Source organism: Anarhichas minor, unplaced genomic scaffold (genome assembly GCF_050575085.1).
Source record: "Anarhichas minor isolate MPS153535 unplaced genomic scaffold, ASM5057508v1 ptg000161l, whole genome shotgun sequence".
Lineage (NCBI taxonomy): Eukaryota > Metazoa > Chordata > Actinopteri > Perciformes > Anarhichadidae > Anarhichas > Anarhichas minor.
This window is the reverse complement of record NW_027466607.1, coordinates 38,157-59,165: the sequence shown is the minus strand read 5'-3', so window position 1 is coordinate 59,165 and position 21,009 is coordinate 38,157. Positions and strand designations below refer to the sequence as shown.

General features: G+C 41.7%; 1 protein-coding gene across 3 annotated transcripts in view; it reads left to right on the top strand.

Moving 5' to 3' along the window:
* The first annotated feature begins 8,385 nt into the window (after positions 1–8,385).
* Positions 8,386–21,009, top strand: part of LOC142943961 (outer dynein arm-docking complex subunit 2-like) — a 40,452-nt gene continuing 27,828 nt past the window's right edge. Inside the window, exons 1-10 of one of the 3 annotated variants that reach the window (XM_076085528.1) lie at positions 8,386–8,597; positions 8,904–9,061; positions 9,400–9,586; positions 9,787–9,893; positions 10,414–10,550; positions 11,749–11,865; positions 15,837–16,054; positions 16,627–16,776; positions 16,966–17,115; positions 18,399–18,564. In XM_076085528.1, the coding sequence (XP_075941643.1) occupies positions 8,386–8,597; positions 8,904–9,061; positions 9,400–9,586; positions 9,787–9,893; positions 10,414–10,550; positions 11,749–11,865; positions 15,837–16,054; positions 16,627–16,776; positions 16,966–17,115; positions 18,399–18,564 (1,602 nt within the window). Of the gene's footprint in view, positions 8,598–8,903; positions 9,062–9,399; positions 9,587–9,786; positions 9,894–10,413; positions 10,551–11,748; positions 11,866–15,836; positions 16,084–16,189; positions 16,224–16,626; positions 16,777–16,965; positions 17,116–18,398; positions 18,565–21,009 lie in introns of all 3 variants that reach the window. The other 2 variants (XM_076085529.1, XM_076085530.1) reach the window with 2 other exon arrangements.

Here is a 21,009-nt window from a genome sequence, read left to right as displayed (position 1 = left end):
TGATCAGCTGTTCCTCACATTCTCACTGCAGCTCGGAGCACCGCGCTCAGAGCTCCTCTCTCTCTCTCTCTCTCTCCCTCTCTCCCTCTTCCTACTAACCCGCACACACATAGTTAGATTCACTGATTTTGGGTGAACCTCTCAGACACGTGGTCGCGTAATCTATTGTCTCAACCCACATTGTGCGCCGCCCCACGTGGTTACACGTAGCCACCTCTCAGCTATCTTGTCGCGGGTCACTAGACTCCGCCATCTTTGCTTGTAGGCTCACACGCCCCTTTTTAGGTTACGTACCATCACTGTTTGAGTAGGCCCCCCCCCCCCTTTGTTTCCACACACACACACACTCACACCTGTACATATATCTATATACATATCCTTACCCCACTTTATTCATTTGACTTTAGGTATTAGACATATAATTGTATGATAGTGTTTGTTGATTTTGATATTACTTGATTTGATCATTTATTATTTTATTTAATAAACTCTGTTATATTTTAAAGAGCAGTCGTCTGTGATTACTTGTGTATATGTGTGTAATAATAACTGGATGTAGTGGCCTGTGCTCGAACTTAAACCTTCACTTTCACTCTGAACGTGTAATAGTACTCAGACTATTGACATTATGAGTGAACGCTAATTATGAGACTTAGTTTTATTGTTTGGTTATTGGTCCCTGTTCGCAGGGTGGTGCCCCGTTGTTATTAATAATCATTAATAATTGTTACTGACATTAATATTTCTATTGATGTCAAGAACTTAATTTCTTAGATGCTGATAAACCAAACACGCTCCTCTATGTTCCCAACAATGATATGTGTCAAATAGTAAATGATTCAAGAGGAATACAAGTGACTGAACCAAAAGCTCACCTGAGAGAAAGAAGACACTCAGTAACATGTTGGCTGTCACCATTCTCACAGACCGGACTGCCATGACACTCATCACCTGGATTCACAAACACAACAGTGGATTTTACAAAGCGTTCAACATGCTCTGTACAACCACAAGTTACTGTGTGTTAAGAGACCACCGCTCACAAGGCTGCAAATGTGTACGACTCAGAGTGTTAGATGAGAATAAAACCATGAGTGTTGTCTTAACAAAGAAGCCCACATCAACAAGAGAGTGACAAATAGATCCTTTGGTTGGTGGTTTTAAAGAGAAAATAATGCAATTCATGAATTTCAACAGTCCAACAATCCAACTTCCCTTTTTTAGCTGTCGTACTTCAACATCAAGTCGACTTCCTTTGAATTAAGAACACAGAGCGAGTGCAGTTTTATTTTTTATCAGAGTTCTTCCCTTAACTACTCATATCCTGTGAGTCTATTTATTCTGAAATCTTTATATATTGCAAATATCCCAATAATTATAATAACAATAATAAGAACATGTAACAGCCAGTGACTTGAGTACAGTCACTGTGGATCACACTGAGCTTTATCTCTGTTGCTCTGCATCACAGGACTGATGAACCTCACAAACATTTATTTGTGTTGTTACAATTTCATCATTGAATAAATGATTTACCCCAATAGCTAAACATTCTGCTTCCTCTTCTCTCAAATATCTATTCAAATCTTTAAAAAGTACATTTGATAAACACCAGCAGACAAAAGGTCAGGATTATTCTGTTTTATATTTAAAAAGAAAAACATGAAAATGTCCCATCAAGGAGCCAGTTTCACACAGATTATTGCAGAAACTGTATCTGTTGTTGTTTTCCTTCATAAAGGAACATAGAGGGGAAAATACTGGAATCCATGAGAAGCAGAGGAAAAGGACTCGCCAAGCAGTCAGAACAATATAAGGCACTCAATGGCATGAATAATACGGAAAAGGCTCAGATGAGCAGCTACTCTTTACAACTCATTGGTATTTTATCCACCCGTGAGTCCTGACACACAGTTTTGTTCTCTGTGCCTTTAAATATGAAAACAGAAGTTCAACAAGTAAAACGCTAGTCAGTCCTCTGGATGCTTCTGCATTGATGCTACAAGTAATCAGACAATTTGTTGATGAATAACTAGAATTAAATATATCATAACTAGAAGAAATAGAAATATTAAAGATATAGAAAGACTGTTTTCTACCATTTACCATTTGATCCTAAAATGATTGATTGTAGCAGATATCAACTTACATTGGAGTGAGTGTTTTTTCCTCAGTGCAGCCGTGCTGTCTGACCAGGTCAATGCAGAAGTCACAGGTCTATGAACCAAGATGGACTGTGAAAGGAAGGAGGAGTTAATGGAAGGTGGGTCAAAACATCACTGCTGGTGTTCCTGCGAATGGAAAATAAAGCTATAATTCACACACTTGTGTGCACATTTGTACTACAACCACTGTTGGATTCTGAAAATACCACAACGTCCATTAATTTACCAGCCAATGATTAAATGAAAGTATTCTAAATGAAGAAATGACACATTTAGAGTCACGACAATGCATATTATGAGATGTAACTGATTATTTAAATTGTTAAGAGCTTGTTGCATACGTAGAGAAATACTCTCTCCCTCCTTGATTATTACATGCAGAAATAACTTTCTTTATAGTGGATTTAATAACAGTACACTGATTAATCTAAATATTGTTACAAAGTCTTGTTATTTTTTTATTGTTTTCAGTTTTTCCTGTTTTATTTTGGTATTCACTTATAGATACTTCACTTCCTGTCCTCGTGTGTTTCCCACCACTGTGATTACCTTACGGGCCCTGATCAGTTTCACCTGTGTCTAATAAACCTTCCTCGCTTGTGTTTTCAGTGTGTGTGCTCTCTTTTGTCTGTTCATGTCTTTACTGGTTGAGGGATCATTTCTGGGTAGTTTTCTATTATTTTGGACCTTGGTTCTGGATTCTGACTTTGACTCTACGTGGTGTTTTTGTACCATTGTCTTACTTCGTTGGACAGTCTCCTGTGACATTTTGGTGTGGCTTGTCTGGTTTTTAACTCTGCTCCCCTGACTGTGAGCTCTTCAGAGCCCTGTGGCTCAGAGTCTCCTGGTAGGTGCGTTGTTGGCTTTGTAGTAGAAGTCACTTTGTATTTAAATTGAACTGGTGTACTAAGATGCAGCCCGGCTATTGGCTGTTGTTCCCCGTTACAACATTTTTGCTGTATTATGTTTTTGTCTATTTGCAGTTGATGGTCATTACATTTATGTCTTACTTGATATTAGTGTATTTACAGTAAAATGTCATATTTAGTACATATCTGGGTTGCACCTCAATGACCAAATTTAAAGCCCCTGAAAGCTTGGCATCAAAACTTAAGAATTTCTCCATATAATAGGATACATATTTATGACAGAATAAGCAACAATCATCATTTAGCTTTAATTATGAGTTTAACACTAAAACACTTCGACAACCGCGTCAATTGTCATCAAATTGTGATTCAAATGTTGCTCCTGATTGGTGACATCACCTCTTCCATCTTAGATGATTTTTTTTTTCCTGTGAAATGAAAAAAAACTTACATTTCTGTAAAAGGGTATTCATAAGTCATTGATCACACTGTATGAATTTCATCGACAGCACACATGAATGTACTGCAACATTTTTGTAAATCTCTAACAGGAAGCTGAGAAAAGCAGGCTAGGTCTTCAAATTTTCAAGCAAAGTGCTGCAATTGAGGAACTTCCACTCGGTGCAGAAATTAAGCTAATGGACTAACGTTCAACACTAAAATAAGTTTGATCTGGTTTTAGTGTTGCTCCTGAGATAACACACAGGTAACGTTAGTTAGCGTTACCTTAATTGTTCATCGTCTTGAACACACGTCGGCGATTTCGCTCCCTTTTGATAATCGTCCTATTTGCGGTCCTATCGGTTCAATAAGAGCACAAGTAAACACAAGTTAGGTTACTAACGTTACATCTTAACACTGTAATTGGTGATTAACTTTATATATCTATTTTAGTGCTTTAGTGATCTCCAACTGTTGAGGTTTAGGAATAGTGATCATGTAGAAATGCTGTAGTGCAGAAATGCACACGAGAAGGATATAGCTGTTCAAGTTACAGTATACATGTCAGACCACATATATGAGTGATGCAAGAGGCACTAAGTAACAGGAGTTACATATCTAGATTATCTACTTCTGCTGATTGTCTTGAAATAAACCCAAGTTCACACTGCATGTCTTACTTCAAAACAGGTGATGACCCGGAGGGGGGAATTGCTGCTTATGGCAACTTCCGGATCAAGGGAGGAATGCAACCAATCTATCAGAAATATTTGAAAATAGAATTTTTGTTTTCTTTTTTGTCATACAGGTGCAGCACACTGAAAACATACAAAGATATGGTGGTGTAATTTTCCTGTAACAATGTACAATTTCAAGACTTTAGATAATGGTGAAATACTTTTTAGGGGAGAAGTGTTGAAAAACCGCATGGTTTGGTTCGCGTCATTACGAAACTAATTGCTTGTCTCCGTTCCAGCTCTTGCATTGTCTTGAAAGTCACATCCACTTTCTGAAGGGTTGACTATCAATATAATTCTTTAATCATCACTGCATTGCCATTAGGAGTTAAGTTATAACAAAGAAAACTGGAAATACTTTCCAGTTCCAAATTAATTTTGGTTCGTAAATTAATTGAATATGTCCCAAAGAAAACACTCAAACAAAAACATCATGTTCTGTCAGGCCTATCAATTCTCAGATGACTTTGATTGAGTTTCTATCAAAATATTCAGAAAACATTTGTTACTTAAGAGCAGCCGCATTATGTGAGTGTGACTTCTTCACATTAACAATACAAGTGACTGCAGCACTCCAAGTCATCTGATCCTATTCATAAATTTTAATTAATTTATATAACGTATAGATTTGGCATGGGACGATATGAAAATTTCATATGGTGATTATCATGGCCAAAATAACAGCGACTCACAATATTATCCAGATAATCATCTAAATATGTTTAAAAACTCTTAAAATGGCCCTTAGACACAACAGAATAACTTAAACTTTAATTTAGTCGGCACGTCCCCCCCCCCCCCCCCCTCATCATCACTACTTGCTACTCACGCACAGCTTTTGTGTGCGTTTACTCTGAGTGTTAATGGAGTGTTGTGGAGATTTGGACACACTTGCGAACGGATGCAATCACGATGTCCATGTGTACAGAGGCCGGGTCGGTACCGTTTCTCAGTGTGTCATCAGCGGGGTTTCCGTGCAGTTCAATCAGCGACTGAACTCAAGCATTGGAGAAAAAGCACGGCGAGCAGTTGTGTTTATTATGCCGTATTAAGTTTGAGTCAGAGGACATCTAAAGAGCGAGCAGGTGCTTCTTGAGCTGGGAGCTTATTTGTTTTACTTTGTGAAAGGCCCAGGCTGGGGAGAGCGTTTCATTTACTCCCTGTTAACGAACAGCAATTAGGCTCCCTAATGAGGCCCCGGGTTAGATGTATTAAGACCCTTGTTTATCCTGCTTTCCTTCCCTTTTCCTCTCCTTCGCTTTGTTTTTCACTGCGTCAGTCGGGCAAACTGGGACACACGCAGATGCACATATACTTTACGTCAGCTCTGTCTGTGTCTGAGTTCCACCTGCCTTCAGCCCCCCCCCCCAGCTCCAGGCAGATTCTCAATGCTTCTTAATTTAGAGGAGACAGCTTTCCCCCTTGTTCCAAATAAAATACCTGAAATGGGGGGGGGGGGGGGGCAAACTCATAAATCCGCTCCTCTAACAACAACAACATCCAGAGGGATCTCTCCTGATGCTAGAGATGAGCTACTACTTCTCCTCACTTCCTGGGGGATCCTTGGTGATTGATTTACACGCAGGCTCAGTCCAACTTAACCCAACGGTTTAGGAGACAAAGTAGTTCCACCTGCTGTGCCGCTAGGCGCGCCAGGCTGAAAGGGATAGGTCTCCGCGCCACTGGCGCTCCTGACGGACAGTGTGCCAGACGAAGCAAGTACCAAAGGAAATCAGTGGTTTTCATCGGGCCATGAGACACCTTTTCTCTCGGGTCAGCCTCAGGACATCGTAGGTGGGCAGCTGCTAGCTAGAACAATAAGGACACACATTTGTTCTTTAAGAGGGAAGGGATTTAATCACTGACTGAAAAGACGTCATGTATCTGGGAGAATGCTTGGTATCACCAGGGGCGTTTCTAGGATTCAAAGAAAGGGGGGGCTTAGCCCCAAGGGGAGTGGCATGTTTGGTTCAATCAGAAAGAGGGTGATTTTGCTCTGTAGTTTTGCTTGCATTCAGTATATGATAACACAAGAGACAGAATTTCAGGGTCATAGTGAAATTTGACAACACAAATATGAACTTTTCTCAAATAAATTATTTAGGGGGGCTTCAGCCACCATGTAAAGTTGCTGTCCTCATCCACTTTAAATGGATATTTGGGGAAATGTGCTCATTTTACATGTGAAAGAGAGATTATAGGTATTGCTATTTGAACATTCAGATGTCTGTATTGGTGGCTTTTATTTACCTTTGACTTTCCATGTCAAGAATAAGGCTTATTAACTTTGAACTGAGTGAACTCATATTCTGTGTCTAAACAGAGAGTATCCACACAAATAGACAGTGTTCACCAGCCAATGTTTGTCTGCAGGACACTGCCAAACCAGTAGTGATAGAGGAAATAGGCTCTCAAATACGCGGTCATGTAGACACTCTAAAAGGAAAGCAAACAGGGATTTTTATTATTATGACAACGTTTAACTTGACATTTTAGAATTTCTGGCCTTGCAAGTCCCAACACCTGCACATCCAAAGTTAGACTTCACACAGGTAGATTGCAATTGCTGTTAGTGCACATATATTTATAATTTGTATATATTTGTATTTGTATTCCTAACATATATTTTCCACCCACCCTGCATGTCACTGTACACATTGTATGTGCATGTAACAAATCAATCCACGAATCAATATGCTGCTTTCCAAACAGTCCAAAAAAAAAAAGAAAAGAAACACAGTACAACACAGTAAAGGTAGAGTTTCTGTGTTGCATTGCACCACATTGCACGTGTTAAGTTACACCTAGTGGGTTATTAAATAACTCATGTTAGTTATACAGTTTCGTTTACATTTAGATATTTCAAAGTTTGGCTTTGGTCATTTTTGACCCAACTCGCTTTGGTTGTATCGTAGCAACAGCCAACGGAGGCGGATGAAGCTGTGTGGATGTGTGGTTTCCATGGATACCTATGAGGGCAAACTGTCGGTAAAAGTTTTGAAATAGAAAAGAAGCTCGAAATACTCGGTAAGTTTGCTCTAATGTAGATGTGTAAACGTAACAAATTATCAGAAACATGTACCGCGTGTGTTATTGACGAGGGGAAGTGGTAACTGGTTGTAGTAACGTTAGCTGGAGGCTGTTTATCAGCTGTGCTAACGGGGCTAAAGCGTAAAACTAACAGCTATAACGTAAACTAACAGTTAGCTATAACGCTAAACGTTGACATTAACGTAAAGAGGGACTTAACGCTATGTGCGCAAATATTCAAACAGTATAACTAGAAAAACGTTAAGTTAATTTAAAGTAAATACGTTACTGTCAACTCCCAACATTAAAATGTTCACCATGAACATAACGTCATCATAGCTAACTTTAGTTTTTATTTATTTATTTCATATTTACGCTTTAAATGCAGAGTGTAGCCCTTCTATATAACGTTACCAGCTCTCTCAAAACACAGGTGTGCTGTGAGAAAACACCTGTCTCACAACAGTTACTTAAAGGTAAAAGCCCGGGTGAAATAGGGTGATAGGGTTATAGTTTTGTTAGAATGTGCTTGACTGACAAGCCCTAAGGATTTAGGATATTATATTTTCGAGTTTCTAAACCTTTTCATGGCTCTTTGACCCATTTTGAAGATCTTAAACCTTAGCAGTGTTTAAGTTGTCACATAAATATTAGTACGACATGCTATTAAAGGCCATTTCTTAATGGTATATAAGCATACATTACACACATGTTAAGCACAGCTTGTTTCATTTTTGACAGAAAATGTAATAGTTCTGCAATAAATCATTCTTTTTTTATTATGAATTAATCTGACAATTATTTTCTCAATTCATCATTTGAGCTACTGAAGATTCCAACTACTTCAGTCCAAACCCCCAAAATTATTCAATTCACTAAGAGAAAAGAAAAATGGCAAATCCTCACGCTTGAGAAGCATTATCAAAGCAGTTGCAGATTCATTTCATGTCGGTCTGTGAAGCAATTCATTTACTAATCGTTTCAGCTTTGAAAATATATCAAACGAATGCCTTTTTTCTTAGTATCTCCACATGGGACCCCGAGCACAAAATTTATCAAAAGTGTAAAGTTAAGAAGCATCAGCCACACACTGTTTAAGATGTTGTTTGTAATATTTACTTTCAGAATATCCCAGCCGGTGCCATGGGGTCATCACTGACGAGGGCGGCCCAGTGGACCAGCTCTGGCAAACTTGAGCTCACGCCAATGAACGAGTCCTTGTTGAAAGAGGTCCTGCGCTTTGTGGAGGAGTTCAGCTCCCGACACCCACAGGAGGCCGAGCACGTGTTCGAGGAGCCTCTCCGGTGGAGTACCGCTTTAGTGGCATCTGATTTCAAAACCAACTATGACATCAGGTTGGTCTAATCATGAGGCCGGCAGCTGGTTGGCCGGTGCTTTCAGTATGACGTGCCTGTGCAGGATATGCTGTCACCATGGTGTCCAAATGTATTTTACCTTGGCTTTAGTCAAAGCAGTAGGCTATAATTAATCAGTTAGCTTCAGTTAGACTGAGTACATTCCTTTTTATTCCATCAGAAGTTCTGGTCGACTTTCAGTGTGTGCGTTGCATCCCGTAGCTTGGAAGCGGAGAAGTACAAAAACTTAATCTAGTATGAAAAAGTAATAATATGGATAAAAGTTTTTTTTGTTTTTCTCCTCAGTGACTCGGATGTACAGTCCCACGAGAAAGACAGCGAAGGGCGTCCATTGTTGCAGCTCTCCCCTGCTACTGTTTATGTGCGCAGCTTCAGCCAGCTCTCTAGACTAGTTCATCTGGCAGATGATAAGAAGCTGGAGGAGGTTCAAGCATGTCTCGAAGGTAAGCAAGATGAACACAGGAGGTGATTTGAATCCAATTTGCATCCTAAGTAGTCCAGCCACCAACATACCTCCATAACCCACAGACTTCATTTATTTGTCTACAACCACGCAATTATGCTGCCATTGGTGACTCTTTACATATATGCATTTAGTTTAGGTCTGCTGCCAAAAAAAAGATAAGTTAATGACGGGAATACATGATTAATGTAGTAAAAAACATTAAAAAAAGAGGAAAAACACAGTTCATATGAGGCCTACTGAATTGTAGCTCTCATTCTTGGGTGATCGGCCTCTGAATCTGAAGATTCGCTATGGCTAACCTCTTTCATTACTCAGAAAATAGAGACCCCGTGGTTAAGATTCTTGGCCCCAGCTTTGCCAGCGTCCTGGAGAAACATGATGCCCACACAGATGTGCTAAGTCTGGAAGACAAAGAGGGGGATCAAGGCAAGGTCAAGCTGTTCCTCCTGCTCCAAAATATGGACAACCAGCTCCTCAGCAAGTGCCTCAAAGAGATAGACGGGTAGGTGCTTCTTCCTTCTCCATCATCTATCCATCCTCCACGGCTGTCCCCACTTCCACTCAAGACCTAACCAGTTTCCCTGCAACATGTGGTTGTTTTTGATTGGAAGAAGCAGCGGGTTTAGACAAAAAGGGAAACCGTGAATGAATGAGACGAATTGGACGTTTGTTTTGTTTTGTTTTTCTGCACTTTCATCACAGACGAGTCGGGCTGGACCCCGGCGCGGTGAAGAGTGAAGTGGAGCTGTTGAAGCGGCTCTGCAGCGGGGGGGAAAAGAGGGTGTTGAAGTCGGTTCGATACACATCAGGTTTGAATTATCTCCCCACATTTCACTGCGCTGCAACGAAAGCCGTTGCTATTAACGCTAATGCTGGATATTCCAAAGCGTAAAAAAAAAAAAAGGTCTGTGTTCTGACGCCGCAGAAGTCATTATGTCTTGTCAGATTCCAGTTTACCAAGTCGTTAGTCAGTGCTCGTATTCATCGAGGCCTCACAAAGCATGTGCACACCAAGTGGTGGAAGCAAGTCCTCATGTTGAATTCTATGAAGTCGATGAAAATACTCTCCCAACCAGCCGTAAAATATGATAGTTTCACTACTAAGTGAAACTACCTCTCAGACCTGTGCTCATCGGTGTGCCACGTCATCCTCTTTAGCGGTCCAGGCACTTGTGATAATTTCTCTGTTTTGCTCCACTGTTTTTCTCTGTTTCCTTCTTCCTTTGGAGACAGACGTGTTGTTGCTGTCAGGCTACATTACATTTACGTCAAGGTTTCTGCGAGATTATTCCAAACTGCCATCTTTTTTTCCCCTTGCTTTTCTTTTAGATTATGTGTTTTCAAACGGCTGCCGCGCCCCTCCGTGGAGACAGGCCCTTAATGAGATTTGTTACCTTGTGATCGAGCCCTGCGACACTGAGACCCTCTACATCACCTGCAGCACAGCTGGAGTCTTTCTCAACGGGGTAAGATGAGGAAGATGAAGCACTGTGGACTGTGGATCAGCTGCAACAGTCAACCCGATATTGCGTCCTATTTCTGTGTGAGGAGATGTTCATGGAGGTTACATGCTGGAAAGTAATTTCTGATCCATCACTGTACAGTCAGTCAGTCATAGTTTGGCTGTTTTAAAGTGGGGTTATACGAGGTACTTATCCATAGTCAGTGTTATAACCTGCAGTAGATTAAACTATATTAGTTTATATTACATGTTTCCAAAACTAGCAAAATAAAAAAAACAAGAAATAAAATACATTTAGGAGCAAGAGTTTTATTGTCCACATCCTTAAAAACTGACTTGAGTTCACGAAGAGTAATCACTTATGACATTTGTAAGTCCGCCTTTACATTGTTCCAGCTGGATGCGGTGTTTAAACAAAGTGCAGTGGGTCTGCAAGACAACCACACCCAGTAATATCATGTAGAGCGTCCAACATCTTCAACCACTGGGCCTGTGCAGTCATTAAGAGCAGATCACCAATAACGTTACAAAAGTTGAAGAAAAGTTTGCCGATACAAAATAAGCCATCACTAGACAACAACAAAGTCTAAGTTACTTATGTTTTCTGATGCTGTTAAAAGTCTCTTAATATAATCTCTGTGTAAGGCTTGTGTTTCTACTCATGATCAGGGGACAAACTCAAACTATTATGTTCATAAATATACCTTCAATTTGCAGGGTAAAAAGAAAATCTCCTATCTGGCATTTAGGTGTCGCCCCCCCCCCCCCCAAAAAAAAGTGTGCTATTGCATACGGAGCTTCCAAATACTTGCCAAACTCCAGGAATCTCTCTGAATGTGTTTGCAATCATCTCTAAGAGAGGATTTTGCGTGCTGCAGCACCTTTCACTCTCTTCCCTGACATTGCTGACAAGCCATAGGCCTCCTGCCTCTTGTTTCTCCACCTGGAAATGGTTCGGCCGAGGTGAAAAAAACTACAACCTCAAACCCGAAACGGGTGACATTGATGCAAATGAAACCTCAAAGAGCAGCAGTGTCTTAAACCTAATTCGGCGGTTTACATGGTTTTTACACTTCCTCGCTAAAGGCTGCCTGGAGATACTCCGAGCTTTCTAACCCTCAGCTATTCCAGCCGACATGTGGGTCATATTATAATTGTGGTTTTTAGAATTAATGAAGCTGTTTTTCACTGTGTTTTCACAGGGCATAAAACAGGGGGGGGAGGAGAGCGGCTACGAGCGAGCGAGTGATACGTACGAGGACCTGGGAACTCTTCTGAAGAGCACATCTCCACATTTTGCCGGGAACACAAACGAGCAGGTACAGTGGAACACGAGGGCAGATGCAATTAACATCAACGCATTAAGGCCTCTTTTTTTTTTCGTAGCCTTGAGTTTTAGCTCCCATAGCCGGGAACGCGTGGGTGTTGAAATGCCTCTTTGTCCCACGAACGAGGTCCTTCTCTCCGAAACCTGTGATTTGATCGCTGACGGCGTGTGACTCACATGTGTAAACAGAGTGAGGATTGTGTAATCAGTGTCTGTGCTGCTCCACGCTAGTGAGCTAGTGTCTGGTTGTCACTGTGCTGAAAAATTTCTGAAGCCGACCTCCTCCTTGTTCCAACATCAAAACAGCACGCCGTCCCCCCCCACCCCCCGGCACACACACGCATGCACAGACAGACGGACACCCGCGCTCATTTCCAGACACTGCAAAACGCGTGATTTATTCAGTAGTGCTATTTCCTGCTTTAGTAATTTGACGACATAACAAATCGCCTCAATAATAGATTCCAGCTGTGCTCCAAAAATCTGTTAATCATTTAAAAATCTGATCTCTTTTTTTTTTTTCTTTGCTCACGCTGATGTTTGTTGGAAAATGTAGCATCATCGAAACACCTACGGACCACCTTCCGCTCGCTGCCCGCTTTGTATCGATCTCGTGTCTTTAAAGAATCGTAGTAGGCCTATAGATTTTTGTTTTCCATTTGCTATCATGTCATTCTCAATGAAATATACAGTAGAACTGTCTGATTCATAGAATTTACTGATGTCAACTGGATTGACACGGAGATGCATTTTTCTCAATGCTTTTTCAAAACCAGAAGATTTCACAGAACTACTCTGTAAGTAGAAATGCCTTCAGTACAGAAGACAACAGAAATGCTTTTTACAAAACAAAACTGCTTATTGAATTGTCCCAAGGATTCATTTATTCAATCACTGCTGTACATTGATGTAAGTTGTCTTTAACAGACATTCATTTGCAAACATTATGGATGGAAATGTCAGTCAGGTGGTCCACCACTTTGGTCCAGACTTCAATGTCTCTATGTAACTATTGGATGGATTGCCATTTGTTTTTAACACACATTCATGGTCCCCAGAGGATTAAATCCTATTGACTTTGGTGATTTCCTGGCTTTTCCTCTAACGCCACCTGCAAGTTTTCACATCTGTGAAAGCAGTTTAAAAAACAACCTTTTGACAGATTGTTTGAAAATGTTTTCTTCCAGGTGAGTTTTTTTTATTTCTCCATGCACGCTAAACACAAGGTATTAAGAAACATTACAAGACAATATTGTGTGTTACCAGGTTATGTAAATTAAAACTGAACGCAAACATGATTTATTTTTAAAACTATTTAGAACACGAGGTTGTGATGCACTTCAGCCTCTTGTGGCCAGAAATGAGTATTGCAACAACAAACACTATACACATTTTATTCACCTGCTTCACAGATGATTTCTTTTGTTGAGGAACTTATTTTGAAACATATCTTGGCGAAAGCATTTTTGCACCTGTTCTGAAGTCATAAACACAGGAGAGAAAACAATTTCGATCAGACTCGTTTGTCTGACTTGCCTCTCAAGACTTCGTAGATTTATGACCAAATGCTAAACATCAGAATTTAGCTTAAAGCACTGCTAACGTGGCTGTAGACTCTTAGTGTCCGAAATCACTTCCTATTCACTGCATGGTGCACTTCCATCCACCATGTAAGCACCATATGGACAGAAAATAAAGTAGTGTGCATGGCATGTATGTGGCAGGTTGATCACACAAAAACAAAATGAGGAAAGCTGTGCATTATGCAGCTTTAATTTAGTCTGAAACGCAGCACAAAGCTGTTGCTTTAGTGTTATATTGAGCATTGGCTCAGATGTAGTATTAAAGTGCTTTAAGTGGTCGCAAGACTTGAAAAGCTTTATACAAGTCCATTTACCATGTACTACTACTTTCAGCTGACAATTCCACATTGCTACGCTCTTTATTTTATGGATGAGAAAATGACCCTTAACCTATTGAGTGTCTAGCTTATGGGAATAGTGACTGAGTGAACAAGGAGTGATTGTGAAGCTTCACGAAGATTATACTGTGCAGCATACACAGTGGAATAGCGCCTCCATTGTATCTGTGAAGTTGTCATTGGTCCGTGGTACAGTAAGCTGGGATGGGGCTAGTGAAGCCTTTAATAAACCAATGAGTAGTGCCAGGCTGAAGCGTGTAAAAAAACACACTGAGGCTTTTATGTTTTACGAGCCCTACTGTGTGAAGAGTGATGCCTCGAGTCTGAACCATCAAAAAAAAATGACGGACAGCCGCAGTAAAAATCGCTGCGAACCAGTTTGTGGGGGCACAAATCATTGTCGAGATCTTTTTCTTCTGGATTCTTCAAACTCCTTTGATATGTGGCTCGCTGTGTCCCGTAAACGTTGTTTCACTCTCCCTGCCTCCACTCGAGCTAATCACCCTCACATGATGGGGGTCAACGGGGGGGAAAACGCAGCGCTTTGAAACTCGTTTGATTGATTGCTGACGACAGCAATCAGACGGCGCAAACGTGCATCCCGCGTCCGAGATATTAAGTAATTGCGGTCGCTCTCGTGGACATGATCCATTCCAGTTTTAATTCCAGGGAGAGCGACAGCGGGCGGTGTCCGTCAGAAACACAACCTCGCATGACTCCGGCTCAGTTCCCTGATTGCAAAGCGTGGAAGGCGATAGCCAAAGATAACAACACCTAATCTCCAAACGTATCTGCTCGACTCCAAAGTGAGGAAGCAGGTCTTTTTTTTTTTTTTGAACAGTTCTATTAGATTAGACAGCCTCAATCAAACGAGCCAAAAGGAGCCGAGGCCTGCAACACGGGGAGGAAGCAGACTCGCCCTCTCTGTTCGGTGTTGTGGATTTGTTTTGACATGGCGGCGTGATTGGGAATTGGACATGCGGCGTATTTGCATGCACAAGACGCTCACTGAAGAGCGAAAAAAAGAGATTTGTTTTTGTTATTCACATCCTGAAATTAATATAGACCGCCTCACTGTCAGTCAGCAGAGGCCGCTTGAATCTCGCCACTGACAGATGTTTTGTGGCCGGTGGCTTCACATTTGCTGCCCGGCTGATTTTCCATCAGTGCGAATCAAGTAATTAGATCTAGTCGAGCCACAAGCACATGTAAATAGTTGGAGTTTATGTTTTAGGAGTCAAATGAAGAAATAAGAAAAGTGCCAGGGATTGAATATCACCTGCTATTAAAATGTTTTTTTGAGTTTACAAATGTAGGCGTCCAAGCATTTCTGTCCAGGCCTGGAGTGTTTTCAGAAGCAGAGAGGCGCCTGTATTAGGACTTTTTACCGTGGCATGTCAAGGAATGTTCCCCTCTGTGTGAGCGCATGGAGTCCCATACAGTAGAATTAAAGAAGGTCGCTTTGGCTAATAAAGTCAGACTGTGGCTCTGCGGTGAGTTGACTTGTATGTTTCCAATGGCAGGTCACTTTGTGTTTTATGAAAAACAAGTCTTCGGGCATGCTTGGCGATACGAGCCATATAAATACTTAACTCCTAATTCTTTTTCCCTGCCCTTTAAAAACGGTTGAGCCCCCTAATAACAAATCACAAGCTATTTCTGCTGAGCAGGTGTCTGTGATTAAAAATTCTCCCGCCTGCAAACCATTCATATGTGTCTTGTTGGCATTCGTATGTAGGTTGTAAAGTTTGGTACAAAGACCTTCAAGACGTCAGAATAAAATCAAATCAGAAGTGAATAACCGTGACACAAAGGCACTGCTTTGTCTGTGCCAAGCTGCCAGGTTTTAGGTGGAAAATACATTCAGAATGAGTATTTACTTTTAATAAGCATCATTCAGAGAAATGCACAACCGGGGCACAAACGTTTATTTTTACAAACAATCATGTATTGTACATCTCACAGCTAGACTTTCGGTGCAAATTGAAAGAGGTCCCCCCCCTCTCATTCTCCGGTCGTTGTCTTTTTCCACTTACCAACAGGATTTTGCAGTTCAAGAACTTCCATCAACGCAAAAGATCCAGCATGTGGAACCGGTTGATGCGGAGGAACAGGGCCAACCCCAGAGGTCTTACGAGCAACAGGAAAAGAATGTGCACGAGAAGGCGAGGCAACAGCATGCGCCGAACAAGGCGGGCGGCGGGAAGAAATATGAACTATGTCCGTGGTGGAAGAATCTGAGTCTCGTGTCTCTGTGCGGGTATGTGATGATTCCTCCCGTTAAGATGTGCCCTGAAATATCTTCAGGCTACCGCGTACCGGGGGGGGGCCCTCTTGTTGAGGAGATGAGCCTCAAACGACGGCGATGCCAAAGCCTCCGTCACATGTGCTCGCCGTGTCTGCCAGCAGTCGCACATTACACTGAGACCGTTATATGGTTTTTCATATTTTAAGGGCAAGTGAAAGTGTTCCTGATTACACAATGATTACGTTAATGGATACGTTCACAGGGTGGAAACCCTTTCTGCCCTATTACAGACAGAAATGTTGGGAAAAAGTCTTAGAAACAATCCCCAAAAAGATCTGTCACATATGGTCTTTGATTGATAAATAGATCTAGCGAGGGCTGAGCTGTTGCAGCTGCACCTTGTGATAACTATACCCATTTGAGGAGAAACTGGCTCACGATAAAAGTATCTCAATTGCTTTAAAAAAAAAAAAAAAATGCCGCTGAACCCTTGTCACGAATTGTTAAATAATGATTATGTTAGAAAAATAACCATTTTCAACATAGAAGCAGGCGTAATGACTCGTTATTTCACATCAATATAGTGAAGCAGAGGAAAAGAAAGCGAGTAAGAGCTCCGGAGAGGAGAAGTCTGGTGAAATACAGAAGAGAAAGCTGGGAGCGACAGCCAAGGGCAAGATGAAAGCAGACTTCTCTGTGTCCTCCTTACCTGGACGCCAGTCCTCCCACAAAATGTAAGTGTCCCAAAGCAGTCTATCACAATCTGTAAGGAATACTTTCCTCTTGTTGAGGAGATGAGCCTCAAACGACGGCGATGCCAAAGCCTCCGTCACATGTGCTTGTTAAATAATGATTATGTTAGAAAAATAACCATTTTCAACATAGAAGCAGGCGTAATGACTCGTTATTTCACATCATTATAGTGAAGCAGAGGAAAAGAAAGCGAGTAAGAGCTCCGGAGAGGAGAAGTCTGGTGAAATACAGAAGAGAAAGCTGGGAGCGAGAGCCAAGGGCAAGATGAAAGCAGACTTCTCTGTGTCCTCCTTACCTGGACGCCAGTCCTCCCACAAAATGTAAGTGTCCCAAAGCAGTCTATCACAATCTGTAAGGAATACTTTCCTCTTGTTGAGGAGATGAGCCTCAAACGACGGCGATGCCAAAGCCTCCGTCACATGTGCTTGTTAAATAATGATTATGTTAGAAAAATAACCATTTTGAACATAGAAGCAGGCGTAATGACTCGTTATTTCACATCATTATAGTGAAGCAGAGGAAAAGAAAGCGAGTAAGAGCTCCGGAGAGGAGAAGTCTGGTGAAATACAGAAGAGAAAGCTGGGAGCGAGAGCCAAGGGCAAGATGAAAGCAGACTTCTCTGTGTCCTCCTTACCTGGACGCCAGTCCTCCCACAAAATGTAAGTGTCCCAAAGCAGTCTATCACAATCTGTAAGGAATACTTTCTACAGGGGGGGGGGGATACAAGATTTAGGAACTGATAGGAAGTGTCATTTTACAAGTTTTGTTGTTGAAAGTGTAACCTGCATTCACACTAACCATTGTACTGATGAAGAACCCGTGTAAAGGTCTTTTCTTCCTCTGGCTCTTGGCAGCGACACCTCCTCAGCTGTCTCCACACTTGCGTCTGCCAATGCATACAGGCTCCTAGCATCATAAATCCACTCATAGCCGCTGTTCACCGATAGCATTCTTTGGTGCTCACCGGTTAGCCTACACGCAGTAAAGACCCCCGGGGCTCATTCACTCAGTCACAGTGAATGTGAATTGCACACCACCCGGGACAGAGCGTAGGCCTCGTTCGGTGTCCGGTGTTTCTCATGTTTCTCCCTCGTACCGGGCTGGCTCCTTCTGATACTACGCTCCCCTGGAAATGCTATTTGTGCGTACATGGGAACTGTCTCTCAGCGGCCCCATCTGAATATGTATATACCAAATTTCATTGCTCCACAGCTCCCGACCTTCAGCATACTGTTATCCAAGTGGCCCGAGCAGCTCGGAAAAGCCATCTGCACTTCTGTTTGCATCAATGGCCCTCTGTATGTGATGACGGCTCCAGTCCTCCCATGACATTATTACGATCTTTATTTTCCTGCTGCTTAGATTGTGAGGAAGTTCAAACTTGACACTTGAATCTCAAAATCGTTAATGGGTCTCGTTGTGTGGGATGACCATGCTGTTTTTCCCATTAAAAACACCGGAAAAGGGATTTAACAATATCATACTCCCTCCTTTTGTCCGGTTATGTATTGTCTTACTCATTACACTATCCCACACTTTTGTGGATCGTTATCTGCGGTCGAAAGTGTACTATTATCTGCTCTTTTTATGTATTGTTTTGCAGTAAGACCCCAGCAGCATCCGTGCCAGTGGACGCTTTCAGCGAGAGTTCAGCTGAGAGTGAGGAGGAGGAGGAGGAGGAGGAGGAGCAGCCAGAGCGCCGTGCAGAGAGTAACACAGACCTGACTCCTGAATACTGGCAGATCGAGGAACTGGTCAAGTACCTCAAGGTAGGGGAACGTTACCTGGCACACCACTGTTTCCTTCCTCTTGATGAATTGCAACCCCAAAATAGTGATTCGTACAGAGAGCCGTACAGATGCGGGCTACGGCAGGCCACAGCTGACAGGAAGCAGTAACGTCCATGCTCTTTTCCAGTCGTCTGTTCAACAGTTTTGATGCTGTCCCGAGTCAGTATTCAAATTTCAAAAACCTCTTCAGAGCTGCAATGCAGGAAAACTTTGAACAGCTGGTATCATTTTCCAATCAAACCTCAGTCATATCTAGGTGCCACTCAGTAAAAAAAAAAAGAGGATGTCAGATCAGATAAAGTACATATATTCTATTAAGCGGCGCTTCGTAGGGAGATGCTTATTGAAGTGGTTGGCTCTGCTCGTGGATTCCTGTTTTTTTTGACACAGGCCTGTTTGGTTGCAAATGTGAGCCAAGGCGCAGGGGAAAGAGCTGTCTGACGGCACCGGAGCAGCTGTACGCACTGTTTGCCCACACCGCAGAAGCATGGAAATGAAGCACGCCTGTGATAGGTCTGACAGGGCATATGGTGAATATTAATGTGTCAAAACATGGAAGGAAAAGAAAAGAGGATCAAGCAAATTTAGGAAAACGCCACTGACCCAGACTGGCTGGGAACACCTCCGATCACTTGACTTCGAGATCGTCCGTCCTTACTCACTCAGTGAGACTATTATCTATTTATCTGGACAGTGTCGTTCAGACCGATTTTATTAAAACAGACTGCGTTTACTTTATTTTGACAGGAATCTGCTTTTTCGCACGTTGCAAAGCTGTCCCCTTCTATTTAACGGCGAAAAATACCTTAAATGCTGCTTCAAATTGAATTGCTTGATGTTATTTCAGCATGTAATAGTAGTCCGCACTGCATATCTTCACACAGTACGAGATTTCTTGATATCACCAGCAGATTTGTGTTCTGTGGCTCAAATAGGATCGTTCAGAGTAAATCTTACACCGCTGTAAAGTTTAAGATCTCCAGATAGATATTTATAGCTTAGCAAAATAGAATATAATGGGAGGAAATTCCCACTCTGAAAGCATGCAGCTACTGCTTTCCAGAGAGGGAAAATAGAAGATGTAAATGATATGAAAGAGGCAAATTCAGATTTAAAAAAAAAAAACCTCACTGGTTTGTATATTTTGTGCTTTTCAGCAGGATTGTGGTGTGAGCTTTAGGCTTGTGTGTGTGTGTGTGTGTGTGTGTGTGTGTGTGTTCCTGCTTCAATGATATGCAGCCCTGCAGTAACCAACATGTCCCAGCGTTCTATCTGTCTGGAAACCACACAGCAGAGTTATTTATGGGGTTTGTCCAGTAGTCATTTTATAATATCATTACCATCAGACTCTGAAACTTACCATGAGCCAAGTTAAATATCTGTTTTATTTTAGGAGGAGATCTCCCCCCCCCCCCCCCCCCCCCCCCCTTCCCCTTTCCCCTCGCTCTATAGACAGCCGTCTTTACTCTAGGAAGTCGAACACTTTCATAAAGCGACACACGGATGTTCTGTTTTGTGTTTTAATGATATTTATGGAGGAATGTTTGCCTAGGGTTCCGATGTGTTTGTTTTTGTACTCGTATGACTGGAGATCTGTGCTTGTAAAACGGTTTACATGGTCGCACGCAAAAATTCCAGCATGCAGATTTGAGTCTGTGTCTAGGAAAGCATGCGTTTACATGTGTGTGTCTGTAACACACCGACATAACATAATTCATCCTCCTAATCCCAGTCTGTAATGCGTCAGTGCCACAGTACAAGCAAACATTTGGTCATACTTTTATATTTGAAGCTATATACATTTTAAAGGCCGTGTTCTGTAAATATAGATATATACGTACGGCATGCAGGCCTTCAATAAACCAGACTGGAAACAAGTTACAGGACAGCTTTGCTAAAAGAGAATAAAGAGCTGTTTTACTGCTCAGGACTGAATCACTTCAAGCGGTAAGCTGAGCAACCAAGCCACAAAATGTTATTTGAGTATTTTGTGTCATTTCAAATAAAAGGAAAAGTTCTCCAGCTGCTATCAGTTAGGTCGGCCTGTGGCTTTCTCAACAGAAAACAATTTTCATATTCTCGCAGATGTAAATATTGTGTCTGATACACAATATGTTACTACTTACCTGATGAAACATTCCAATACCGAGTGTTCATAGTTTGATTTATTTTCTTTTTACTGAGCGGATGACTTTTTAATCCTCTTTTTCTTGAACAGTCACAATGAAATAATTCAGCAGACTGCTTTTTAAAGCGTGTCCCTGTGAGCGGAGCCTTTCTCCATTGCTTTAAGTTTGTGTTTCTATTGCTGTACATTTACCTCAAATGTAAAAGTGCTGCAGCTAAACAAGCTGAGCTGGGCCCTTGACACACATGGTATTGAGTTCAACCCTCATTAAGGTTGCTCCCCCTCTGCTGGGCAGT